This window comes from Myodes glareolus, chromosome 2 (assembly GCF_982192425.1).
Source record: "Myodes glareolus chromosome 2, mMyoGla1.1, whole genome shotgun sequence".
NCBI classification, from domain to species: domain Eukaryota; kingdom Metazoa; phylum Chordata; class Mammalia; order Rodentia; family Cricetidae; genus Myodes; species Myodes glareolus.
This window is the reverse complement of record NC_142027.1, coordinates 63683783-63695934: the sequence shown is the minus strand read 5'-3', so window position 1 is coordinate 63695934 and position 12152 is coordinate 63683783. Positions and strand designations below refer to the sequence as shown.

Genomic DNA, 12152 nt, shown 5'->3' with positions numbered 1-12152 from the left:
AAGTGTTTCATGGCAGGACCTTTTAAAAGAGCTGCAAGGTTTTGCAGCTAAAGCTGAGTCAGGAAGCCTCTCTTAGATGAGAGTGCTTGCTTGCCTCTAGCAAACAGAGCAGACCCAAGAAATTGCTGCTACCAAGAAAATATGCTTTACTCTATTCTTTCCCAAGCTTTCTGTGGATTCATTTATCCATGTAACATTTGTAACATGAGGTCCTGCTTGCTGGGGTTTCTGTACCACCCAGTACCCCACAGCCGGGAAGCCCTGAAGAAAATCACACACAGGACTCCATAAGATTATAAACTGATTGGCCCATTAGCTCAGTCTTCTTATTAACTAATTCTTACATCTTATGGTAACCCATAATTCCTGTCTGTGTTAGCCATGTGACTCAGTACCTTTCCCAGCTGTCAGCTCACATGTTGCTTCTTTGATGATCTGGGCAGGACTGGTGGAGGGAGCTTCCTGCTTCCCAGAATTCTCCTGTCCTCATTGCATCACCTCTACTTCCTGTCTGGGTTTCCCGCCTATACTTCCTGCCTGGCCAATCAGCATTTATTTAAAATATAATTGACAGATTACAGACAATTCTCCTGCATCAGAGTATGCCCTGGCTTCTATTGATGATCTACATATCCCACTCTAAGGACCGGCTGGCCCTGGGCACTAAGCTAAAAGAGTCCCACAGAAGATGAAGGCTGTTGTATCAGGGACATAAAATGCACATGGGAAATGTAAGGGAAGAGGAATTAACCCAAGTGAACACTGGTGCTGAGCCAAGTGTTTTAGGGGCCAAATGCAGGCATGATTATTCAGCTGGGGTAACTCTCTGCATTTGTGGGAATCCCAGAGTGTGGGAGACAGGTTGCTATGCTAAACCCTTCATTATTTAACACTGGGGAACAAAATCACAGGAATCAGGGAGTTGTCAAAGTATTTAAGCTAATACTTGTGAAGCGCTTAGTCTAGTATCTGGCTAAGAGGTACATACTCTGTGTAGCATGACTGGCTATGGTCACACAGGGGCTGTCATATTACTGTCTATGGACTATTGTCATAAGTCAACACTGTTCTCAGGCACTGGATGGGCCGGCATTCACTGTCCTTCACCGGGTTATTCTCCAGCCTTCCGCTTCAAGTTAGCAACCTTATTGATGAGCCATCAACAGTACAAGGATATTAAGTTATTTTGATCTTAAGAAGTGTGTGAGATTGATGGGAGAGATGGCAGAGGCCTGGGGGCGGGGGATAGGGCAGAAGATGAGACCATCGGACCTCACTGCTTCCTTATTGCCCATGAACACAGTTGGCTTCTCCTTTCCAGGTTTACTCTGTTGCAGAACAGCACCAGGTCATGTCAAAGAGAGGCCATAAGCATGTGGTTCACAGGTCATCTTTACCTGTGCTAACCCTATCAGTAGCTATTGCCAAGTAAGGAAGGCATTGTTCTCAGCAGCTCACCATGACTCTTGGCCCGGTTAGCTCACCACTTCCCTAGCTGCATCTTAGCAGATCTTTAATTCCCCTCCTCAGATTTCCCCAGGAACGATCTTCTGGGGGTTGTTGGGAAGTAGAGGCAAGGGTGGAGGTTTCCAGGTGCATCTCGGTGGAGACTTGGGTCCTAAATGGACGGAGCCCTGTGGATAGGTATTGAAGAGTGTCTCCCCTGGGAAAGAGTGATGCACACCAGAACAGCCTCCTGGCGGTGGAGAACCCTGAGAAAGAAGGATGAGCAGGGACTTGCCAGTGGGTAGGTAAGAGCAGAGCCAGGAAATCCCAAAGGCTACCAGAGCAGATGGGCACTGCCCCTTGTTACCTTGCCACACCTCTGTTCAGCCCGCAGTGTGACTGGGCAGGTCCTCCTCACACTCCCTTGGCAAGGCTCAGTAAAACACGGGTATCCAGTGGAGGAATGATTGGTCCCCTGCCAAACTAGTTTTCTCCAAAGACCTCTGCAATGTTTACTTGTTTGGTAAATCCCACATGTGTTCCAAAAAGGGGATCTGTTACATGCTGTGTTTGGATATGTGTATCTTTAAAGACAGATGAACAGTGTTTTTAATTGAGTGATAAAACGTAAAGCCTTGGTGTTTTCTCCCTTAGGAAATTGAGATTCCTGTCAATGTTTCCCCACGCATCACCTAGTGTGGGTCTTTGAACCAACTGTCCCTACGGCTCTTATGTGAGTGTGTCTTAGAGTGAATGTAGGGCAGTATCCCATGGACAGGTGAAAACAATTTTAATGTAGCTAAGCAGATTATAGACAGGAGGGACCTTGGACTCATTTATGTCCTGACAACTAGAAAGGAAATCATGGGGAAATCTGAGGGAAATGCCACCCCAATCCTGCAGAAGGTGTTGTCAAATACTACAAGCTGTGGACGCAGTGAGCAGTTCCAGCACATTGACAGAGGTTGCTGTGTTTTGGGTGGACTCAAACCATCTGGTTTATCTTAAATAACTCCTACTCCTTTCTCTTATAACTGAGAAGTCTCCTTAGAACTTCTGTCTGCTTTGTTTCTGCTCTTGTTTTCTTCTAAGAATGGCAAGAAATATTTGATTGCTTGTGTAGTTGGCTTCAGCATTCTTATCGTCCTTCCTCTCGGTTCCTCTCTCCATCCTAATTATTCCCAGTGTCTGCCACCCTCAGATGTGGAAGTCCGTAGTGGGGCATGATGCTCAACCACAACACAACCACAACCAGGTGAGCACTTATCCTCCACAAACGCATACTACCCAAACATCTCAACCTGCTAATTACTGTGCCCCTGGTGCTCAGCCTGGAATGGCTCCAAGCCAATTTGGTGCTTACCAACCCAGACCAGGTTTTACGCTATCTCCTGCAGGTACCATGACCCCTCCTTCCAGTGGGCCTAACATTTATACACATAACCGTCCTACTTTTGGTCAGGGCTGTACCCAACCTGGACTTGGTTATCGATAAGGAGGTTCAGCTACACTACTGATGGCTAATTGCCTCCCAAAAGACTACAATACTATTTTGTTTCAATTTGTACTGCATTGAAGTTTAAAAAGTTAAAAGGCAGAGCAATTTTTATGATATCATCCTTGCTATTAATTAAAAATATAATTTGCTGGAATGCAAATACAAAAAGACCAAAATGGACAGGTTTCCTCCCCTGCTTAAAATTGTAGCAGCGTCCTAGTTATTTTGGAAAACTATTGTGTGTAAAATGATTGGCTTTATAGTTCCCAGAGGAGATTAAAATGCTAGGCTAAGGTTTAGCCATCACACTTGGCTATTTACTATTAACATGATGTACTAAAAATAGAGCCCTTTGAGAAGACGACTAGACATTATGTATAAATGTAACATTGACAGGCTAATAAAGGTGGCTGAATACAATAATGGTCTTGCAATTTAATTATTTCAGATATAAAGAAACTAATCATCTTATTGGTATACGGTCTTCAAATAAAATTATGAAACTGATTTCCATTCAGGGAAAAATATATATAACATATTTGATTGACTTAGAATGTAGATACTATAGGGGTTTGGTAGCTCTTAATTTTTGATTTTCCTTATGGAGTTAAAGGTGTATTTACATATTGGTGAACTATTCAGAACATTTTAAAAATTACTTTTTAAAAATCTGTATCTTTTTATTGCAGAGTTTATATTTGCTTGAAAAGTACAAAATGTAGCATTGATAAAACTGAAGCGTATTGAAAGATACACATAGAGAAAAGTCTTTCCAGGGCAGGCAATAATATTCTTGCTCCCACCCCCCCAAAATGTACTCCCCTTTTATGACAATGAGTCAGTTTCGTTACAGCTTGAGTAAACAGTGTCCACAAAACAACCTCTGATACATTCATTCATGGCCTTAATGTATAAATATATAATATATCCTCTAAAACAATAGCATCTCACATGCATTGTCTTTCCATGCTGACTTTACACTCAGTCTCTACATACAGCTTGAATAGGACCACAGAGCCACTCAAAAGAATGATAAAAGGAAGAGTTTGAGAAGTATTTTTAGACGTAATATTATGGCTACAAAATAAAAAAAATCAAAATTTATCATTTGACATGTCAGATTATCAGCTGTTTGGTTGAGATAAAATTATAAAGATTTTTCTTTTCAGTAATTTGCTGGCAGGTTATGGAGAAGTTAGCAGGAATACATAACTATTTAAACTCAAAAATCTGTTCACCCGATGCTAACAAATTGAAGTTTGCATAATTTTAAATATTAGAACCACTTTCTCTCACATGTATATGCTGAAGATTATTTGATCCAATAAGTTAAACCAAGTAGAGATTTATGGGATTAACTCACCAACAACACATACACATTAATAAAGTAAATAATTTTTATAAAGCATATTAAAGATTTTTGACATTAATTTTGTTATAAAAGTATCTGAAAACATTACAACAGTGTGATAAATAATATACAAATGTTCTCTTAAAATATCATGAATAGGGAGCCCGCTTCCCTAAAAATGTTATTCTATTAATGTTAATATCTTGCTTTCTTAAAATGACTTTGTAAACCCGATAAATAGTCTCAGAAATCTTTTCTAACAATGAACATCTAGTGCTGCCCTCAGTTAGTCTGCAGACTCTCCTACACAGTAAACAAACAGCTTGGAGTGGGGGTGGCAAACACCATAGGATTTCCAACCGGTTCTTTGTTTCCTTTTGTGATAATGAACCAGAAGCACTTTGGAAACAATTGTGCTGCAGCTACCATTTCCCAGGAATTGTGGTCCCACATTCATACCACTGGACATAATTGATTTGGGTATGACCGCCTATTTCTCCAAACTGGACAGGTTCCTGACGAACAGCTCTGAAGTAGCCTAAGGGGAAAAAGAGTTTATTTAGTGTACTAGATCTTCCATGTCTTTGCCCACACTATTCACATATAGAAGGCTGTTCAGTGTAAAGATGACTGCGAGTGAAGCAAAGCAATTGAGAAAACTAGTAATTATAGAGGATCCGATACTGATCCAGAAACACAACGACCCTAGGACTTAAAAGCTTGGCATTTATCTTAGCAAGTCAGTACTATAAGAGTAGTTTCAACAGCCTCTTAATGTTCATGTGTCTGGTACAGGCATCTTTTAAGAGGCTTGGTACTTTTGTGTTCATGGACAAAACGTGTTACTGAAAACCTCAAATAGGTGTTTCCTGAGTGATCTGGACAATGAACACCATTCTGCTCTGCTGAGGCAAGAATTAAATTTTCAGTCCTCCTTACACAGCCAGGTGATAGTATGTATTTAGCAATTTGCTGAGTATATTCACTTCTCAGACTTATAATTATTTTTATATAGATCATTTTAAGGAAACTACTATGTTTTCCTTGTATGGCAGAAACAATTGTTAAGGGAGCAAAGAAGATGTCCAGGCATGTTCCATATGACTGGAGCTGTGAGGGACACTGACTGGGATAACAGGAGGGCTGGAAACTTGGGGAAGATTGTAGTTTTCTCAGAGTACATTTGCGTATCTAATTTCTCTAGAGCTGAGCTTGAATTGAGAGCTAAGTTTCTTCTTCCCCTAGTGACAGAGTAGCAGTTCTGCAGCCATTTCTGTCACCTGATTGCTTTCTGTGCTAATCTGCACAACCCCCTACTTGGGGTGTCAGAAAGCATACCTTCTTTGGTGGGTAACTGGTCAGAGGCGAGCTGCTGTCCTGTGCGACCATCTAGAAATGAATCCACAAACTGGCAGTGATCTTCTCCATGGCCCCTCTGATCTCCTATGTTGTAAAACTTTCCTGAAGGACCAGAAATGAAACAATGTCCTTTTCTTTAGTGTATGCAATTCCATAATTAATTATTTCATAGAATAGTTTTGCTTTTCTTGTCTGTTGCTTCCCAGAGGAAACGCCACAGACATCTCTTGCACTAGGAAAGGTTTCCTAGCTGTTGTCCTTGCTTAACTCTTACCTCCTAATGTTCTCCTTTCCCCTTCAGATCACAGTGACTTTTAAAATGCAAGTTATTACTCCCTCCATATTTCTCCCCAGCAATCTCCCATTACACTCAGAATACAGCTTCTCCTTTGCTAAATCTCAGCCACCACTACAGTAAGTCTTGCCTTGGGCCTTCGCATTTTTTTTCTCTACCCCTCCAGAGACCCTTTGTTCTAGACGCTTCTGTCATTGATTTCTTCTCAAAATTTATTCTAAGCAGACATGATACTTTTGCACACAGACCTTCCCTAAATCTGTTCAACTAAAGGAGCCTCTGTTTCTGCTGAGCCATTCTGTGTCTTTGTGACATTCTTGAGTAATTTACATATTTATTAATGTGTCTCTCCTTCCTACAGAAAGGAAGGAGAGTTATGCTATATGAAAGCTAGAATATGGCATTTGGTACTTTGTCACCCACCAAACCCAGAATACAACCTGATGAATGAATGAGGGACCACAACGTTTTTACTATATGAATATTCTAGAAAAGACATAAACATAGTGCAGGGGGTTTGAGCCCCTCTGACGTTTTAAGGATGTCACGTTCCTTCCACGAATAGTAGTAGGACTTTAGTTCTTGGGTGGTTGTGACAGTACTGAGCTGCTGTGGAAGTACCCCTAGGCATTCAAGTTGATCACGGTGTCACTATTTTATGTTGCATTTTCATTATCTGCCTCCAAATCGCAGATCTAAGTCTTTGTTTCTAAGATTAATTGTTTTACCTATGTCTGTAACATTTTCTGATAGAAATTTGTATAAAGTGTTGAGTCTGAAATGTCACAGAAAAGCTAGGGTATTGGAACATACCTGTGAGGGAATCGCTTAAATAAATCTTGTATCTGAGAGAGTTACATAGCTGGACTCCGACAAATTTTTTATACCACGTCCTTTTAACATATTGTTTGCCTTTGCATTCGGAGTAAGAGTCTGAGTTAAAGGGTCTTTCGGTCCAGATGGCGTCTCTTCCTGCTGCATGAGGAAAGCACATGATTTGGGTTCAACGTTTAACTCTGAGGAACTAAACGCTTTCCAACAGAAACAGCCTGCAGACTTCTTTGCCCACTTCCTGAGACCTCAGTTCTTTACTGCATTAAATATTGGGGGCTGAAAATGTTGGAAAGGGTTTAACAGACTCCGATCTAAGTTTTTGTCACTAGTGAAATGAATCTCAGCAATATCTTAGGTACTGCACTAGTGTCTGCAGTGCTGGCTTGTAGACACATTGGGGCTCTTTTTTGCAACATAGTAGAAATGGGTGTTTTGTTTGTTTGTTTCGTTGGTTGGTGTTTTTGATTTTTCAAGATAGGGTTTCTCAGTAGCTTTTGGAATCTGTCCAGAAACTCCCTCTGTAGACCAGGCTGGCCTCAAACTCACAGAGATCCTCCTGTCTCTGCCTCCCAAGTGCCAGGATTAAAGGCATGCACCACCAGTGCCGGGCTCAACATAGTATAAAATTTAATGTGAGCAAATTAAACAGATTTTGAGTGAATTGGTATATGAATTAAAGCAAATTTCAGCACCACCCCCATGGGTTCTAAGTGCTGATATATTTCAGAGTGACCCCTCTTCTATCTCTCTAGATAGAAAGATGCTCCACTCAAGTTTGCTGTGCTTACATAATTTGAGAATGTACAGTGCTCATTGAGACTGGTACTTACCAGAAATAGGCTCGCTCACTCTTGGGTCAGCTGAGGAGAAACAACACACACGAAAGAGTCTTTTAGATAAAGTTTTAGTATTACAGTATTATGGTGAAGAAGGTGGGTATGTGCATTTAGGTATTGTTTACATGATGTGCAATCTTGCTAAAGCCTGAATCTGAAAGTCTGTTTTGTTTTGGAAATGGTGTTGATCATCCTTCAGGTACTCAGCTGCGTCTTTTACACATGATTTGAGTAGATTGAGCATAGGTCATTCTAGCTTTTTCAAAAGCCTTCTCATTTAGTTTTCTACAAAACTATTCATTGTAAAGTTACCAAGATCTGATATAGTTTAGAATTATGCAAATTTGTCTACACATACAGATTTTTTATTGAGAATTGAAGCTTGGACTGTGCAGATAGTTTCCTAGAACTTATAACTTTCCTTCTCTGATGTACTTGATGGACATTATTCTGGGCATGCAAGGAGACATTTGAGTACTATATTTTGGGGTGCAGACTTTTTCATTTTAGTTTCTTTCCTGACATAAACACAGATGAAGAAAAGCAGTGATAACTACAATAAGTACATCTATAATAAGTACATCCATTAGCTTCTGCTCAAGGGCTGCAGAATTCAAGACACTCTGGGTTTCAAATAAGCTCCTCCTATGTCATCACTTATGATTATGTCCGGTCATATCCATGTGGCCCACTACTGACGTGATTACCTGATTCAGTACTGAATGCCACCGTGTTGCTGGCAGGGCCTTCACCGAGTGGATTTTTGGGTTTCACCTGGAATTCATAGCTGCATAAGGAGAAATAAAAATAATAGTAACGTCTTTGAGGGCTTCAAGGAATGACGTTCTCCTGCTATACTACTGTTTGTTTTTCAAATCGTAACAATTTCAGTTTTACTTTCTCAACCTCTTGTCAAATACTTTATTTGAGAAAAACATTAACAAAAGTTAGAAATCACCAGGCAGGTTTCTCTAGGAAAGCTGTGTGGTGACCACTCTCATTCCAGGATAAGGAGCCTCCCTTTGCTCCAGATGTCACCTGCCATCCCAGGGTTCCTCATCATGGTACTGGAGAGACAACACAGAGTGGTAATGGGGAAGTTTTTTTTTAAATGCACATTATTTGTCCCGCCTCCGCTGCTGAAAATGAAGACTGAGTTACTGGAGTGAGTTCTGTGGCCACTGGTTCTGAGAAATGCAAGAAAGGAGGCACATGAGAATGTCTGATGCAAATCACAGCAAGCCAGGCTGTCCAGAAAATGGGCCCACTAGCATCCTGAGACTTTGTTCTCCCTCTCCCTCCTAAGTCAGGCTCCTACTGCTCAGGTCTCTTAAGAAAATGTAGAATTGCTTTGACTCCATCCTTATTTTATGAGTGAGTCACAGTTGACAGATCTTCTTCACAAGCCGTATAAACTGTAGATCCTGTTGAGAAGCCCTGAGCAGGGAAGCAGTGCACATCTGTCTGAAACTGACTTCCTTCAGCAGAGGACGCAGCTGCATTTGCTCTCAGGCTGACTTGGCCTGAGTCAGCAGGTAGTGCTTTGTGATCTTTGCAAGGTTTGGGGGAATAAAGGTCATCTTTGAGAAGTTTGCCACAAAGTAAGAATTCAGCCCACACAAGGTAAGTGTTTGATAAGAGAACCAGCAGGGCGGCCGAGGTGCCAAGTTGGTTGCAGTTGGTGCTACAAAGGAAGTGGGAGGCTCCATGGAGTGAGCTCCTTTACTGGTAGATCACTTCTGGAGTGTAGTAGGACAGATTCCAGTGCTCACACGATGGGAACCACTTTTTAAAGTCCCTACCATATGTCATTCATAGTCATTCTTCATTTATAAAGTAATCCAGCACACAAACCCTATGAGGTACTCGCTCCAAGTCTCATCTCAGGTCAGTGATGTATGTAACTATTGTAATACTTTGACTTTTCCAAACTTGAAATATTTGTGAAATAGAATTCAAACTTCCCTTTCAATGCTTAGCTACATGTAAGGTGCTATGCCATTACCATAAGAAAATGCCAGGCCGGGAGAGTGGCATGCAAGTGTGAGACAGTGTGAGAACCGGTGTTCCAATCTCTGAACCCCATAGCAAGCAGGGCTGGGGATGGAGGCAACACACCCAATCTGTAATCCCAAATTCAGTACTTCTGTAGCATACTAGGAGGTGAAGACAATCTCCAGGGACCCACAGGCCAGCTTGCATAGCCACATAGCAGGAAACAGCAAAAGCGACCTCTTAAAGTAGAAAGCTAGGCCTAAGACCTAGAGCCATCTGTCCTCTGCCCTCCACAGCGCATCATGGCATGCACACACATGATCACACAGCTATATAAACAATGCTGATCTGAAAACGCCTGTGCCATTTACTTCAGTCACATACGTGGGTATTTCCAAGGTTCTATTCTTTCTAAGGCTGGTGCCATCAGACAGTCCCAACGATAACAAAACCTCACGGAACTGGTGAGCTGAATACGGGAGGCAGAAGCAGAATGTCCTCCTGTGGGAGCTGCCCTGCAGCAGGGGTGTGGAGTAAGGCAGGAGGGGTGGGCACCTCCATCACCCCCTCACCCCATCTCTCTAGACTTCAGTCTTGGCATAAACTTAGAGCCGAGTCCCAGCTTTCACTGCTTAATCTACTTTTAGTTACGTAACTCCCTACAGGTTGGAAAAGTTAGGTTAGCAAAATTCTCAAACCTCAAGTACACTGCTTCTTATACAACTTGTTCTTATGCAAAAACACTCAGTGGCTGTCGGTTCGGACTGTGTGATGGCTAGCTCATTTTACCCCTGCTGAGGTCTTGAAGTGCTGGAGACCCATTTAGGTGAGGTCTTCTGTCAGAGGAAGAGAATCAGAATAAGTGGAATAAGAAAGAATAAGAAGCAATAAGGAGACAGTTTTTGTGACCTCATCTCAAGGACACTGGAGAGCTACAGCAATTCAGGACACTTAGCAACATGTAAAGTCATTCATTGTGCAACACTGGGATACAGTTAAGGAGCTGGGGCCAGAGAGGAGTGGGACACCTCACTTAGGGACAGAACCTGCATGATGGCACATCCTCCAACCCAGCCTCGTACAATACTGAAGCAGAATCACAAATGTGAGGCCAGCTTGAGTAACAAACAACTTGTCTCAAAAGGAAGGGAAGGGAAGGGAAGAGAAAGTAAAGGGGCGGGGTGAGGATAAGAGGGAACAGAGCGACAGAAGGGAAAACGGATGCAGAAATCATGGAGGATCACAACCTGGCTGCCCATTATGCCCCGAGAGAAGTTTCTTGTGTCTTTGACTTTCGGGGGTCTGGGGTCAGAAACTGGTCATTCTAGAGTTGGGCTTCACTTCTAATTCTGGTGCTGTGATTTTCTAGATACAAGGAGTTCTATAATAACAAGGCATGTAGTGATGGCCACAAAACTGGTCTCTTTATAGACAAGTAGAGATCTGTATTTGGAGAGCTGTCCTTCTGCTTGGTGACAAGGTACTAGCTGAGCAATTGCCTCCATTTCTTCCTTTAACAAGGAAGGAATTATTCGTCTGTTGCCCACACCTACAATAAAACTAAGTAAAACGCCTGATGCTTTGGCACCTTATACCAAATCCATAGATGGTGTTTAAAAGTAAATAAAGAATTTGCAGAGACCTGAATTCCGCATGAACGCTGTGATGGAGGCCTAATGGCTATTCCACACATCTGTTTTTGAGCCAGACTCACAGTTTATAAGAAGTCGCTGTTTGTGTTGCAGCTTCCCATCAGTGCCAAGGTTTTATCAACTCTGTAAACAGGAGTCCCAAACTCTGGTAGGTTTTAGTCTTAGAGGAATGATTGTTCCCCAGAATCCCCCTGATTCCAGAGATGTCAAATGAAGTGAATTCGATTTATTTTATTACCAGGCTCTATTTTCCATAGGAAATTGTTGAACCACATGCAATTCTGGCATACGCAGCAGATTCTTCAGTTTTTCAGTAGAGTAAGGAGAGAAGTAGGCTGTCTGGAACAAACCTGAGCTTTTCAGCCCAGGCGATCATGTGTGTGTCCATCTGTGTTGCCAACTAGTTCATCAGAAGAGCCCATAACATCAATGTCACCAAACAAAGCACTTACCAGTTCATCTCAAGGCAGACTCAAAGACATGCTGCTGACTGAGACCATTCTCTATGGGCTGATCTGGGTCTTGGTTGACTCTCCCTGACTCTGCCTGGCTTTGCCTATCCCACGACTATGTGCCAGAAGACCCCAAAGATCAGCTAAGCCACACTGCCTGTCCCAATCAGCACTGGTGCCAGATTGATGGTTTGAGGTACTGTGTATCAGCTCCCCTATTGTAGAATTAAAAATAGTTGGTGGCCTTAGAGACACAGAGGCTTGCTCTCAGATGACTCTTTCTATAGTTTTTTCTTTCAGTTCAATAAGAGCTACATGCTGCCCCTAAGAGAAAGGACTGTGTTGTTCCTGGCCAATGGAAGGAAAGGAGGTTTGGTGTGGAAGAAATAAAGAGGTAGTACTGGGGCGTGGGCTGGAGTTCTGATTGTGGTGGT

General features: G+C 42.1%; 2 protein-coding genes across 19 annotated transcripts in view; one reads left to right on the top strand and one right to left on the bottom strand.

The window, feature by feature from the left end:
• The window catches only part of LOC146895641 (golgin subfamily B member 1-like), a 53946-nt gene that overhangs the window by 23557 nt on the left and 18237 nt on the right, over positions 1 to 12152 (top strand). Inside the window, exon 5 of one of the 2 annotated variants that reach the window (XM_087900948.1) lies at positions 2632 to 3488. The exons of the other annotated variant lie outside the window; for it this stretch is intronic. Within the exon in view, the coding sequence (XP_087757074.1) occupies positions 2632 to 2673 (42 nt within the window). The 3' untranslated portion in view covers positions 2674 to 3488. Of the gene's footprint in view, positions 1 to 2631; positions 3489 to 12152 lie in introns of those variants that run through there. 2 annotated transcript variants of the gene reach the window in all.
• Abi3bp (ABI family member 3 binding protein) overlaps positions 4328 to 12152 on the bottom strand; it is a 213545-nt gene continuing 205720 nt past the window's right edge. For all 17 annotated transcript variants that reach the window (XM_087900842.1, XM_087900875.1, XM_087900880.1 and 14 more), the window contains 5 exons: positions 8327 to 8406; positions 7614 to 7643; positions 6763 to 6924; positions 5634 to 5756; positions 4328 to 4833 (listed from right to left, as the gene is read on the bottom strand). In XM_087900842.1, the coding sequence (XP_087756968.1) occupies positions 4718 to 4833; positions 5634 to 5756; positions 6763 to 6924; positions 7614 to 7643; positions 8327 to 8406 (511 nt within the window). In that variant the 3' untranslated portion in view covers positions 4328 to 4717. The remainder of the gene's footprint in view (positions 4834 to 5633; positions 5757 to 6762; positions 6925 to 7613; positions 7644 to 8326; positions 8407 to 12152) is intronic.